Genomic DNA, 15,383 nt, shown 5'->3' on the forward strand with positions numbered 1-15,383 from the left:
TACGAAAAGGAATGTTGTACCTAAGTTGGGGGAAATGGGTGGGAAGGGACAGGGGACTCAGACCGTAGAGAGAAAAACGCTTCGACAGCGACAGCTTGTTTCTTTTTCAAACCACTCGTTTCAGACTGAAATCAAGCCAGTTCAGGTCATTTCTTGAGTAACACTACAAGTTAAAACAAGATCCAGAAAATCTATTAATCTTTAATTGCGCTGCCTCCAGACTGGGAGTGCGAGGCGGGTGGCGTGGAGGGCGGGGGGGCTGAGGATTGGGAGGAAGAGGTGGGTTTGTCGAAAAGCAAATGCCTCCAAACCCAGCGCTCCCGACCTCAGCTGTTTCTTACCTCGCTCAGCTCGGCCGAGGAGTCGTTTCCGTATTTCATGGCAACTCCAGAATTCATGACTGCACTTTTCGGAGCTGAGCTCCTCCTCCTCCAGGTTTTGGAGCTTGCGAGTTCGGCTTAACAGGCTCGATATCCACTGCTTGGTCTCTTCTGGCACATTTTAGTCTAGACAGCCATTTTCACCCAGGACAGTGGTGAAGCCCAAATGAAAGGAACAGAGCCAGCTCGCTTCACGGACGAGCCATTGCTGCAGGAGGCTGGGTGGCGTGGCGCGCTTGCAGCTACTGCAGCGGCCGAGCCGGCGCGGGGACCCGCCCGCGCGCCCACCGCCCGGTCCCAGGGCAGTGCCACCCTCGGCGCCGCCTCCCCACTCCTACGGTGCCTCGCCGACCCTCATGGCCAGGCTGGAGGGGGACCTCCCAGCAGGATCCCGCACCCTAGAGGTCTTCGTCAAGCTCCCGAAGAAACCCGGGCGGCGGGGCGAGGAAGATCCACTCCTCGGGCTCCTGGGAAGGAAAGAAAGCTAGAGAGAGCCCGAGCGTGGCTGCACTTCACGCCGAAGTTTCCCTTTTGAATCGTCTGGAGTTGTAAGTGGTTTCTGATTGAACACAGCTGTCTAGCTGCTGGCTACGGGGTGCGCGGAGGGGGCGGGGCCAGAAAGAGAAACGAGGGAGGAAAAAAAACCCCTGCAGGAGGCCGAGCAGAGGAGACCGTGCCGGGAGAGCTCTCCACGTTAGTGATTACGGGACCCACGTCCAGAAGGGAGAAGAGAAACAGGAAAAGCCACCTGAGTAATTGTGCTGAAAAATTAAAATTAAAATCAAAAACAAAAAACTTCCCTTTTGGAAGCCACTTCACTTTCCACGATTCAAAGTTAAGACAAATCTGAACACACAGTACATCAGGCCACGCTGTGCACTTCTCCTGGTACATTAAGATTTTACAGGAGTGTGGGGCGGTTATTTCCCCTGATCTGTCCAAAATCAACACTGAGGATATAAATTCACTGTCCAACTCCCTCTCTGTCGCTGGGGGCAGATGACGTTTTCTGCATGTCCATGATAAAGATCAAGGTGTTCTATCCCTTGCAATATCTAAGACAGACTCAACTATCCTATCGTCCCCAACCCCCAGACCGTCCTTAAAAATATTACATTTTCCATCCTCTTCAACCCCAGACTTCCCTTAAAATCTTACTGCTCATTTGAGCGGAGCTCGATTTCTATTTCTGGGGCTCACAGTACAGATCAGAAAAGGTTTAAGGGGCTGTTAATATCCAGTGGACTCAGGGAATCAGAGCTCCCCTTCAGCCCTGAGTTAAAAACATGGTGGGGAGGGATTTTCTCTCTGCAGAGGTTAAAGTCCCACTGAACCTGAGATGCAGTGAAACTTGTCTGACCCTTTGAAACAGAAGTCTGCAGAGCTGCTGAGGAAGCCTCCTCAGTCTCTTTCTACACAATAGGAACAAACTGTCTCCATCTCCAGTGACAGACCTTGGCATTTCCTGAAGACTTCTATGAAAAAGCCATTGTGTTGTAAATTTCCAGTCTTTTTTTTTTTTTTTTTTTTAATCAAGTAGGATGTTTATTTTGCTCTTTAAGAAGGAGCAGAGAGTTTTACATTTGCATATATCTTCTTGTCCAACTGCCTTCCCGTTCAGTGGCTGATGGAGGCACTCCTGGGATGAAGGAGAGTTTGCCCCTTTTTTGGAGCCCTGGGTCCTACCCACCTTCTGAGGCACTGCCAGGAAGAAACTTCCACTGGGAAAGGATTGGGGTGGGATTGGGAAGGGGTTGGGAAGCCACATTCTTTTCTTATTCATGAAAACCTGTTGAGAACTGTGTACTTGAAGATGGAGAAGGAGGTGAAGGAATATCAAAATATAAAAAAGACTCAAGCACTAACATTGCCCATACAGTGTTTATAGTCTCATGAAACATAAATAAAAATGAAAATTCTAGATAGAAAATGATACTTGCTGTAAAAGCAGTACACAGGAAGATCTACTGCAGTTGGGAAGAAGATTTTGGCTGGGCTGGTTGGAGAAGACTCTGTAAAGGAATCTTAGGAGAGGCAGCATATGAGATGATTTTAAAGAAAGGCTGACTGACTAACTAGATAGCTCAGTTGGTTAGAGCATTGTCTCAAAGTGCAGAAGTTGCTGGTTCGATTCCTGGTCAGGGCACATACAGGAACAGCTCAGTGTTCCTGCCTCTCTCTCACACACACACACACACACACTAAAATCAATTAAAAGAAGAGGAAGTGAGAGGGGAGAAACCAGAAGAATGCCAAGGAAGGGGCCTGCAGGAATGACTGGCTCAGCCAGTGAGAGATTATCCACATCCTATAGATCTCTAACTGATCTCCTGGAGACTCTTACAATACTAACAAGAAAAACAAGATCTGTAAATAGATAGGGCCAGGGGTCTGGAAACCTCTTCCCCCTTGCTGCCCTGCTGAAACTCCCCCGCCCCACCTTGAGCCACGAGGTGCACGTGGGACCTCAGACAAAGGAATCATGTGCCCCTTGCATGGACCCTGTAAAAAGTATATAAGATGTAAGAAATCTAACTTCAGGGAGCTTGTGCTTTGGTGCTACTAGTCCCACATGCTCTGCCGGCTACTAATAAATTCTCCTTCCTCCATTAAGTTGTCTGGGTGCCTATTATTCTGTTTGCATGTCGTTTCTTGCACTAGAAGATGAGGACGAAGAAGAAGAATGGCTGAACCCAGCAGAAATGGGGAGTAAGGACAAGGTATCCCACCAGGCAGTGGGACTGCTGAGAGAAAGTATAGATGGAGACTGGAATGTGCAAAGCGTGTGTGGGCCGATTCATCTAGAATGGAACCTGGGTCAGATGAGTTAGCTGAAGCCAGATCATGGACAGTTCTGAGTGTGAGGCTAAAGAAACAGGACTCTGATAGGGAATGGAGAGCCACAACATGTTTCTGAGCACAGAAATAACAAGAGCAGAGCTGTGCTGTTGGATAGTCCAGTGGATTTGTATCACACTCATGAGGAACTAACACAAATCCAAACAGGCTAGTGTTTAGTGTTTAAAAAAACACATTTTTTAAAAAAGTAGTTGAGGTGTTTAAAGAAACATTTTTCATACTAGATGGCCTCTAAAACCAAGCAGATGACTTAATCTGGTATTCAACCAAAAGAAAAGTGATCTGTTCCAAAAGAGATGGAAAAATTGGCAGTGTTAAACTTATTAAGAAGCAATATGTCTGTAAATTCTACTTTATAGACAATAAAAGGCATTTTTCAGAGTGATGTTGACTATAAGGGATTTTCTTCTTAAACAATGACTTTAATATGTAACCGCCACATAAAATGCAATTCCACTACAATCTGGCAGCAGTAAATGTTGTAAATTCCAAGTGAGAAATGGACATGCCAAGTGGACTACCTCAACAGTCCAGCAAGAGGCTGCAAGGGCCTGATTTAAGTTGGGGCAACAGAAATGGACAGGAGGGGACAATGTGAGATTCTATAAAAAGAGAGTAGACAGAAACTGTGCTGGAATAAGAAGAATTAAAAAATGACTGGAAGTCTGACCTGTGGTGGTGTAGTGGATAAAGCATCAGCCTAGAACACTGAGGTCACCAGTTTGAAACCTTGGGCTTGCCCAATCAAGGCACCTATGAGAAGCAACTACTAAGAATTGATGCTTCCTGTTCTTCCTGCTTTTCTTTCTCTCTCCGCTCTCTAAAATCAATAAATAAGATCTTTAAAAAAAATTTTTTTAAATGACTTATAGATCTAGAACTTGTCTGAACAGAATTTTGAGTAATGTCCTCCAAAAAATGTGTGGTGGTGGGGATTCCAGAGGAGAAATAGGTATTTCAGAGAATAAATAGGTGAAGGAGGAAACTACGTTTGGGATATCACAAGTTGTAAGTGGTATCTGGTATTAAGTAGAGATGTTCAGCTGTTCAGCAGGAAGCTTAAAATGGAGCTAGAGAGATAAGCCAGGGTTGAGATGGAGATGGAGGTTTGGGGTTATCTCTATTAGAATAATGAATGAGCCTGACCAGGCGGTGGCGCAGTGGATAGAGCATCGGACTGGGATGCAGAGGACCCAGGTTCGAGACCCTGAGGTTGCCAGCTTGAGCAAGGGGTTACTCAGTCTGCTGAAGGCCCACAGTCAAGGCACATATGAGAAAGCAATCAATGAACAACGAAGGTGTCGCAATGAAACTGATGATTGATGCTTCTCATCTCTCTCCGTTCCTGTCTGTCTGTCCTTATCTATCCCTCTCTCTGACTCTCTCTCTGTCCCTGTAAAAAATAAATAAATAAAAATTAAAAAAAAGAATAATGAATGAAACCATGAAATGAGGTTAAGGTTGCCAAGGCAGAGAGCACAGAGAAAAGAGAAGTGGTCTGAGGACATTATCTTAAGGAAGGTCCCTTTCATGGAGCCAAAAGAATAAAAGAGGAAATGGTGGGGAAGGCCAGTTACAGAAATAGGAAGATAGCTAGGAGAACTATGAGCCTTGGAGTCTAAGGGAGATGTCAAGACAGAAGGGGCAGCATCAATATTCTACGCTACAGAGTGGGCTTGGGTGGGAGGAGAAGCCTGAAGACTAATAAAAAGTCCATTTCAAAGATATTAATGTCCTTCTGTAGGGCAGATAAAATATATTATGCTCATTTTGTTAAAGATGGCGCTGCCCACGTGGAGGCTGCTTGTCCAGGTGATATTAATGTGTGTTGGGGGCGGGCTGTGGGCAGGCAGGATCCTTGTAGCCTGAGGCTTGGTTTTAGGACTAGGCCTTTCCCACCCTTTTTGATGTGAGGTGGTGCAATCCCATCATGCCCCAGATAAGTGACTTTGTATTAGAGACTTCCCTATTTTGTATATTGGATTAAAGGTTTTGATTTCTGCACTATAAAATGGGGGCAGAACGGGAATTTGCTCTTTTGGTTCCTGAGATTATCATTAGAGGAGAGAGCAGAGAGGAAAGCAGAGAAAGGCCACGTGGAGGAGGCCAGGAGAAGCAGCCAAGATGGCGGAGTGTTGAGTGAAGCCAGTTTGTGCAGAGTTTGTGCAGGGAGAAGGAAGGAGATGGGGAACAGAGGTGAATAAGTCTGGTGAGCTAGAAACCTTTGATTCTAGGAAACTCGGATAAGTCAGTAGCTTTGTGAGCACTGAATGTGAGTGGGGTTTGGAGCCCAGTGTGTGTTTTTTACTTGCCCGCTGGGTGCAAGCTAGGATTAAAGATGATGGCTCACCAGTTTTTGGCTCCGTTGTTTCTTGACCTACTGTCCGAATCCAATGCGAACCTGCAGGCTGCTGTGATGGTGGCCGTGCCTACTGGCTTTACACCTTCCAACATAAATTTCTACAAAGCAGGAATGTAGGAATGGGGTTGGTAACCATTCACTACTATAGAGGCCCTGAATAGGAACATAGAACAGGGACACAGTTCTGTACCCTGAGGCAAAAGCCACAGTGGTGTCACTGACAGAAAGTACTGAATGCAGTACCCTGCTAAACACAGCACAACTGTATAGAATTAGCAATTCTGATTAATCAGTAGGTGGGGTTATTTGAACTACTTCCCTTACCCTTTTGTCAGCTACAAAGAAGCTCGCCCTCCTGACTTCTTCATTCTTGTCCTTATGTCTATTTGTATGTATCAGTAAATACCATAAGGACTGGGGATTGGGGCCGTCCCATGAAACCTATATAGAGGATTGTGAGGCAGTCTCTCCTAGGTCCTTTGGTGCACGCCATGTGGTCTCTGCGTGATCATGGTCTCTGCAACACACTATACTTTCCATAACTTTGAGGGTGACAGGAAATCAGGAGATGGATAGTTTCTTAGAACAGGTAAGCACTGTTGAGTAGAAGGTAGAATAGACATATTTGTAGTTTGTAGCTAAGGGAAACCCTGGAGATCCAGAGAGAGAGAGAGTGGTTGGAACAAAGTTCTTGAAAAGGGAAGGAAGGAAAGGGCCAAGGACAAAACCCATGAGATTAGCTTTGGGAGTAGGCTTGGAGAGGAGAAGGATTCCAGGAACAGGTGGGAGAACTGGAGAACTTACAGACTCATAAAGAGAAGATCTCACAGATACACAATAACTAATTATTTGAAGAGTTATCTAACATCCTCTGTGTGACTGTGGAGGAATAATAAAGACTAATGATAACTCATAATCAAATGTTAATTTAAGGAAAGAAATACAACAAATTGTCTGTCAATGGAAGGAGTATAGAGTAGATGTGACCCCCAACCCTGAAAGTATTCAAGCGTATGTTAAAGGCTGGTGGGGCACACCAAAACCAGTGGTACGCAGAGTTTCATGCAATGAGGGAGAGTCCAGATCAACTACTGTCTAACCTAAGATTCCATGAAATGAAGATGTTTTGCTATAACTTAAATGTTTTGTGATTTTTTCCCCCTCTTAGTCTGGAATCAAGAAAGTTAAGATATTGTTATAGACAAGGATGCAACTACATCACTATCCTAAGTATCAGAAATGCAAAAAGCATCTCAACACACTAATGGGGAATAAAGTCCCAAGTATGTTTCCAAAGTAATAAGAAAAAGGTCTCAAGATTATTGCTCATTGTAATTTATCAAGTGCGTAACTGTGCATGCCTACAAATCTTTTCATAATATGGCTGCTTCCATATGATCCCTCTAGAGAAGCTTCCCCAAGTTCTGCTTCAGCAGAGAGTAGGCTCCTATCAAGAATGATGGGCAGGATGTGGCAGGGGGATTTATCAAAATCAGGGAGCAAGTCTGGGAGGAGGAGAACCTGCTCTCCAACCTGCCAGTATCCTGGGGCCTCGGTCCTCTTCCTTCCTGGGCCTGTCTTCTCTAAAGGCTAATCTCTTCTCATTTGGTCTCTGGGAGAAGAGGAGGCCGTGAGCGGCAGTCCTGGAGAAGGAGGAGTTGCTATTTGGATGAGTGGGTGGGTCTGTGCACCACTTGCACGCTGTAGGCACACTGACATTGCCTTCCTGTTGTCAGGGCAGTCTGGTCCCTCTATGTGAGGCTGCTGACCAGGGACTTCTACACAGCAGGGAGTCTATTCCGTGTCTCCTCTGTACCCTCTACTGGTAATAAACAGATCAATTGAAGCAATCTTGGGTAAAAGGCTTGAACCTTCAGTATTAAGGAAATAGACTGCAACTTTGGGACTGGCTGACCTCAGTCCACTCCTAGGGTGTCCAAGCCACCCTTACCTGCCACAGCAGCCACTCTGCTTAGGCCTGTCCTCCTCCCGCCTACACAGGACCCAAACTCCAAAACTGCCTCCTTCCGCCTTGACTCTCTCAACCTAAACACAAACGTTGATACCTCAGATTTTAGGAAGAAAGCAGTCTGGTTAAGCTAATTCACACAAAGGTGAAAAATACTCATAACCTTTTCAACCAAGCCCAAAGTATTTGCATTGTAAAAAGGAGAATGCTTTGAAATAATGCTAAACTGGTGGATTTCCTGAAGAAGAGGCGATTTTTCAGGGGAAAGGAGTATTTCAAAATGTAGCAACGACAGGAAGTCCTTAGCCCTCTAAGTCCTGAAAGGTCATAGAAGTCAGGGAGCCCTCAAAGTATACACTCAGCAGAATTTCCTACCCTAAATCTATAAGCCCACACCCCTCTCCCGCCCTCATGAGTCTAGAAATGCCTTCCCTTCCCCAACTCCTGTGTCCCTCTGTTCCATCACCAAGCCGACGCTCCTCCCGGGTCTGGGCCAGGCCTACATCCCAGGCGGGAGCCCACGGGAAGCCACAATGACTTGCACCTTCACAGACATCATTTGTTCATTTGTTCCAAGTGCCCCAACTTAAAGAATTCAGGAAGCATCTCGCTAGATGACCTTTATCTTGTTCTCTATGTCCTCAGAGAACAACATTAAAAACTTGGAAGGAATCCTATAGTCACCTAGCTCATTCCTGCATCCCACTTATATAGGTGAGGATGTGCAGGATTGGCAAGTCTGTGGTATTCGTTCAAAAAAAGAAAAGCACCCACTGTTTGTAGTTACTGTGTTTTTGTGTTGTGCTTTAGGATTCAGTGTTGTATGAGACAGAAAAAAATCCTTGCTTTCACAGAGCTAGCATACTTGTGGGAAATGACTCATAAATAAAGAAGACAGCCTGACCTGTGGTGGCGCAGTGGATAAAGTGTCAATCTGGAACGCTGAGGTCGCCGGTTCAAAACCCTGGGCTTGCCTGGTCAAGGCACATATGGGAGTTGATGCTTCCTGCTCTTCCCCCCTTTCTCTCTCTCTCTCTCTCTCTCTCCTCTCTAAAATGAATAAATAAATAAATTTAAAAAATAAAGAAGACAGTTATAGCTTATGATGGGTGCTATAAAAGAATTCACCAGGAGCTGTGATGAGGGATAGCAGGCTCCTTAAATGGAGCAGTTAGAGAAGACCTTGATGAGGAAGTAACTTTTCAGCATGAAGGTCAAGAAGAAGCCAGCCCGGGAAGGTGGCCAGGCTAAGGGAAGAGCGAGGGCAAGAATCTTGGGGCAGAAGAGGGCTTCATCTTTTCAATAAATTTCAATAAACTTCAAGTTTTATAGTTAGTTTAAATGTAAATTAAAAGATAAACAGGGCCCGACCTGTGGTGGTGCAGTGGATAAAGCGTGGACCTGGAAATGCTGAGGTTGCCGGTTCGAAACCCTGGGCTTGCCTGGTCAAGGCACATGTGGGAGTTGATGCTTCCAGCTCCTCCCCCTTCTCTCTCTCTGTCTCTCGCTCCTCTCTCTCTCTCTCCTCTCTAAAAAAACGAATAAATAAAATTTAAAAAAATCTGTTAAAAAAAAAAGATCTCTCTTTAAAAAAAAAAAAAAAAAGATAAACAGTATAATGGAACATGATGAAAAAACAGATGGAGGAGCCCTGGCTGGATAGCTTAGTTGGTTAAAGCGCTGTCCCAATATACAGAAGCTATGGGTCCAATCCCTGGTCAGAACACATACAGAAACAGATTGATGTTTCTATCTCTCTCCCTTCCTCTCTCTCTCACTCTCTCAAATAAATCAAATTTTTTTTTAAAGAAGAAGATGGAGGAGCCAGACCATGCAGAGTGCACGGGCCATAGATTTTATTCCATATGAATGGAGATGACACAGAAAGACTTTATACAGGGTTAGAAACACAATCCGATTTGTTTCTAAAAGGTAAATCTAATCCTATACAAACCTTGCCACTAGCTAAGCTGAGGAGTAGACAAAAGAAAGTTCCTTCTTTATAGAAATATTCCTGTGAATACATGAAGATAAATTGATAGAATTAGAATATCCTTATTATGCAACCTCTAATAAAGAAATGGATTTAGGTGTAAAGCACAATGGCTACTAATCTCACAAAAAGACATGCAACCAAAACATAACTTCTGCTAGAAGAATGCAATACCACCTATGAAGCCAAATCAGCAGTTGTTAACATGAAAGAACAGAGATTCAATCAGCAAATGCAGATTATAACTTTACAGGACAGGCAATCTGTTATTTTTAACAAATAAATTTCAAGGAGAAAATAAAGGAGGCCTGATCTGTGGCAGCACAGTGGATAAAGCATCGACCTGGAAAGCTGAGGTCACTGGTTTGAAACCCTGTGCTTGCCTGATCAAGGCACATATGGCAGTTGATGCTTCCTTCTCCTTCCCTTCCTAACCCTTCCCTTTCCTTTCCTTCCCTTCCCTCCCCTCCCTTCTATTCTCTCTCTCTCTCTCTCTCTCTCTTCCCCTTTCAAAAATAAATAAATAAAAAGAGAGAGAGAGAGAGAGAGAGACCACATAAAATCACCCCAGGGAGAGAGAGAGTACAAACAAAGATGCAGTTCCAGGACTCATCACTGAAATGCTCAAATATTTCCAGATAGGGTAGAGGAAGAGAACCAGCAAGAAAAATAAAAAGAAAGCATCCACTGAGGAAGAAAAAATGTGACATCACAGATGCCAAGAGACAAGTGTTTCAAGGAGAGTGGCAACTTATGTGGAATGCTGCTGAGAGTTCAGCAAGGTTGACAACAAAGAAGTGTCCTTCGAGTAGATTAAAAAGCAGTGGTACATATACACAATGGAATACTATGGGGCCGTGGAAAAGAAGAAAATCTTACCTTTTGCAACAACATGGATGGACCTGGAAACTATTACGTTAAGTGAAATAAGCCAGGCAGAGAAAGAAAAATATCATATATGACCTCACTCATTTGAGGAATCCAATGAACAATGTGAACTGAAGAATGGAATAGAGGCAGAGGCTGGATCAAACAGATCAGAGGGAAAGGGGATGAAAGGATGGGATCAGAGAAGGGAAAGAGATTAGTGAAATTATATATACATAACACAGCATTATAGAGAGCAGAAAAGCAAATCCTGGAGGCAAGGGGGGAGGGCATTGGGGGCAGAGGGTCAAGGGGGATGTTGAGGGGAACACGGGGGTGGGGGGATGTATTCAGTGGGACACTTGAATCTATGTAAACACAATAAATTTAAATCAATTAAAAAAAAAGTGTCCTTGACTTTGGAGATGACCTTGAGAGGAACAATTTTATTAAATGATAGTGATGTATAGAAGCTTGATTAGTGTAGATTGAATAATAACTAGGAAGTCAAAAAATTGAGGGAGAACATAGAGATTACATTTGAGAAGCATATTGCCCCAAAACTCATCACTATTAAACTATCTGATGCAATCTTTTTTTTTTTTTTTTTTTTTTTTGTATTTTTTCCAAAGTGAGAAGCAGTGGGGAGGCAGACAGACAGACTCCTGCATGCGCCTGACCAGGATCCACCCGGCATACCCACCCGGGGGGGCGATGCTCTGCTGCTGCAATCAGAGACATTCTAGTGCCTGAGGCGGAGGCCATGGAGCCATCCTTAGTGCCAGGACCAACTTTGCTCCAATGGAGCCTCGGCTGCGGGAGGGGAAGAGAGAGACAGAGAGGAAGGAGAGGGGGAGGGGTGGAGAAGCAGATGGGCGCTTCTCCTGTGTGCCCTGGCCAGGAATCGAACCAGGTCTTCCACATGCCAGGCCAACGCTCTACCACTAAGCCAACCAGCCAGGGCCTCTGATGCAATCTTGAACCAAAGTCCTAACTTCTACTTCTGAACTTTTTTCCTTTCACTGCAACTCTTTTGTCAAGTTATCTTGAAATCCCTGGGCTGGGATTAGAAACTGTGAGTTGTTAGCAGTGGATCCCTCCCTAAATTGATAACTGAAATCTGTTCCATCATGCTGGGTCTTTACCTTATTGCTATGAAATTGGTTACATTGCTTTTAGACCCAATGACTTGCTTTAATATAGATAAAATTCAGTAGACAATTTGGTTAGTCTGTGTTTGAAATTTTCTAAGAAAAAAAATACTTGAAAACTCTTTTCAGATTAAATTTTACATGTAGAAAAAAAAAATTTCACACATAGAACAAAAACCCAGCCTTCTCCAACTGCAAATACAACTCAAGCATTAACAAAGCACCCCTGTGGTGTGTCCGTCTCATTAATCACTCTCATGAACAGCCTCACACACATCCTAGTTATTCTAATAACCTAAAATCATTTGGCATTGTAAAGCCAGGAGCCATGGCAGGGCCACCATCAGAGCAGCCCAGCCCATGCAGGTTCGCATTGGATTCGGACAGTCGGTAAAGAAACAACGGAGCCAAAAACTGATGGGCCATAGTCTTTAATTCTAGTTTGCACCCGGCGGGCAAGTAAAAAACTACACATTGCGCTCCAAAACCCAGTCACATTCAGTGCTCACAAAGCTACTGACTTATCCGAGTTTCCTAGAATCAAAGGTTTCTAGCTCACCAGACTTATTCTCTCCTCTGTTCCCCATCTCCTTCCTTATCTCAGATACAAACTCTACACAAACTGGCATCTCACTCCGCACTCCGCCATCTTAGCTGCTTCTCCTGGCCTCCTCCACGTGGCCTCCTTCCGCTGCTGGCTCTACTCTCTCATCCTAATCATCCCAGGAACCAAGAGAGCAAACTCTCGTTCCGCCCCCATTTTATATTGTAGCTTCACAACCTCTAATCCAATATACAAAGTAGGGAAGTCCCTAATACAAAGTTACTTCTCTGAGGCATGATTGGATTGTACCACCCCACATCAAAAAGGGTGGGAAAGGCTTAATCCCAAAACCAAGCCCCAGGCTACAAGGATTCTCAACACACATTAATATCACCTGGGTGACGGCCTCCACGTGGGCAACGTTATCTTTTACAAAGTGAGCATAATACATTTTATCTGCCCAACAGGCATCAATACCCTAGACCAGTGGTAGTCAACCTGGCCCCTACCGCCCGCTAGTGGGCATTCCAGCTTTCATGGTGGGCAGTAGCAGAGCAACCAAAGTATAAATAAAAAGATAGATTTAATTATAGTAAGTTGTTTTATAAAGATTTATTTTGCCAAACTTGGCAAAAATCCAACATAAAGTACTTGGTAAGTAATTATTATTATATGCTTTAACTTGCTGTAACTCTGCTTTAAAATTTTTATAAAGTAAAGTTACGTCCCTACTTTATAAATCACCATTACTGTGGAACCAGTGGGCGGTTAGAAAATTTTACTACTAACAGATACAAAAGTGGACGGTAGGTATAAAAAGGTTGACTACCCCTGCCCTAGACATTATCAGTGGGAAATTCCTAGTGGAGATTGACTAACTTATGCAAGCATCACATGATGCTTCTAAAACCTTTTTGCAGTCTGATAAGATATTTTGGAGCCCAAAACTTAGTATCTGTGTTATCTTGTTCTAAATATTCAGAGTGTCTTTCAAAAATCTTTACTCATTTGTTCTCCAGATTTCTTTAAACTATGTCAAAATTATCTATGAAAATGGAAAAATAATCAATGGAGATTAAGGATTTAAAATCCAAGGGAGTTAAAAAAAAAAGTTTTAAATCCTCCCAGGAGTACTTGCAGATGGTCAATCTCCTAATGAGGAAAAAGAAAAATGTACATTAAATAGATGCATAAAATAGATGCCTTAAAAATTTGGATAACATGTTTCAGTTAAATGAATTCCAATTGCCTGCCACTATTATTTATGGAGCGCTTTGTGAGGCTAAAACAGCATCATTCCTTTACTGTCTTTTAGCTGGAAAATGTTGCAGCATTTGACCAAAAGGTGCAGAGAAATAATTAATACACTAGACTGTCTCATAGACCTAATGACAAAGGAGGCAGTTCAGCAGGCATTGTACCAAGCCGACGGGAAGACAGAAGATCTGAGGCACAGGCTGGGGAAAGCCTCCATCCTAGACTCTGAGTCCACCAAGTGCCAATGGATGGGTGACTACGGTACAGCTTTCCTACAGGGACCTGTGGAGGCATGAGGAGTGGCCTCTACTGATAAGTCAACTTCCCTCTCCCAGCCATCATTAGTTGTTTTGTACAGTTGCCACTTGAGGTCAAACTTTCCTTCATTAAGCAAATGCTCTTTAATCAGCATCTCTAGCCATGACCCTTACTTGTGTTTAATACTAAACCCATTAATGTTTTTTCATGTGACTACCAGACAGACACTTTCATTAAGTCTTGCTGTCACCATAAATCATGTCTAAAACTGAACTTAATCACTTTCCACCCAAAAACCAGCTTTCATTTCAGCTTGCAAATTTCTGTAAATGGAATCACAATTTCCAGTCTAATACTTTTGGAGTCATTTTCAGTTCCCTTCTTCCTCTCCTTTTTCCAGTCATGTAGCCCTGTCTTCTCCAACTGCTCTGCACTTTACTGCTAGAACCATGGTCCAGGCCTTCATGATATGCCTCAACTCCAAATCATTCTGCACACTCCAGCCCAGCTGTTTTCTCCAAAATACGGCTTTCTATCATGTCACTGTATAAGTAATCTTTTAAATATATTTTTATAAGTTTTGCTGGGATAATTCACATACCTTAAAATTAACCCTTAATATATACAATTCAGTGGTTTTTAGTCTATGCACAGACTTATGCAATCATTACTGCTATCTTATTTAGAACATCTTCATCACCCCCACAGAAACCTATACTCATTAGCAGCTACTCCTCATTCATCCCAACCACTGATCTATTTAGTGTCTCTATAGTTTTAGCTATTCTGCACATGTCACATAAAAGGAATAAAATAAGATGTGGCATTTAATATTTGGCTTCTTTCACTTAGCATAATATTTTCAAGGTTTTTCCATGTTGTAGCATCTCAATATTTTCTTCCTTTTTATTGCCAAATAATATTCTATTGTATGGCTATGCCACATCTTGTGTATCCATTCATAATTTAATGGGCATTTGAATTGTTTCCACTTTTTTGCTATTATGAATAATGTTGCTACGAACATTTGTAAGCAAATTTTTGTATAGATGTGTTTTCAGTTCTCTTGGATATATGCCTAGGAATGAAATTGTGTGGTAAAAGGGTGGTTCTGTGTTTAACGTTTTGAAGAATTACCAAACTGTTTTCCAAAAATGGTGGCACCATTCCACATTTTCACCAGCAATGTCTGAGGGTTTCAATTTCTCCACATCCTCACCTACATTTATTGTCTTTTTTTTTTTTTTTTTTGCATTTTTCTGAAGCTAGAAACGGGGAGGCAGTCAGACAGACTCCTGCATTCACCCTACCGAGATCCAGCCGGCATGCCCACCAGGAGGTGATGCTCTGCCCATCCGGGGCATTGCTCTGTTGATCCAGAGCCATTCTAGCACCTGAGGCAGAGGCCACAGAGCCATCCTCAGTGCCCGGGTCATCTTTGCTCCAATGGAGCCTCGGCTGCGGGAGGGGAAGAGAGAGACAGAGAGGAAGGAGAGGGGGAGGGGTGGAGAAGCAGATGGGCGCCTCTCCTGTGTGCCCTGGTCGGGAATCGAACCCAGGAATCCTGCACGCCAGGCCGACGCTCTACCACTGAGCCAACTGGCCAGGGCCCATTTATTGTCTTTTTGATTACAGATATCTCCACTTTTCAAAAGTTGGTTTTATGCCATTTCACTTTTATATAAGACTTACATTAGTGCCTGTTTTTACTAAACAAAAAAAATCTGAAGGGGATTTTTGCTT

The 15,383-nt window shown here is 43.5% G+C and overlaps 1 protein-coding gene across 2 annotated transcripts in view; it reads right to left on the reverse strand.

The window, feature by feature from the left end:
• MCC (MCC regulator of WNT signaling pathway) overlaps positions 1 to 15,383 on the reverse strand; it is a 521,764-nt gene that overhangs the window by 325,851 nt on the left and 180,530 nt on the right. Inside the window, exon 1 of one of the 2 annotated variants that reach the window (XM_066382028.1) lies at positions 342 to 966. The exons of the other annotated variant lie outside the window; for it this stretch is intronic. Within the exon in view, the coding sequence (XP_066238125.1) occupies positions 342 to 398 (57 nt within the window). The 5' untranslated portion in view covers positions 399 to 966. Of the gene's footprint in view, positions 1 to 341; positions 967 to 15,383 lie in introns of those variants that run through there. 2 annotated transcript variants of the gene reach the window in all.

Source organism: Saccopteryx leptura, chromosome 4 (assembly GCF_036850995.1).
Source record: "Saccopteryx leptura isolate mSacLep1 chromosome 4, mSacLep1_pri_phased_curated, whole genome shotgun sequence".
Taxonomy (NCBI): Eukaryota; Metazoa; Chordata; class Mammalia; order Chiroptera; family Emballonuridae; genus Saccopteryx; species Saccopteryx leptura.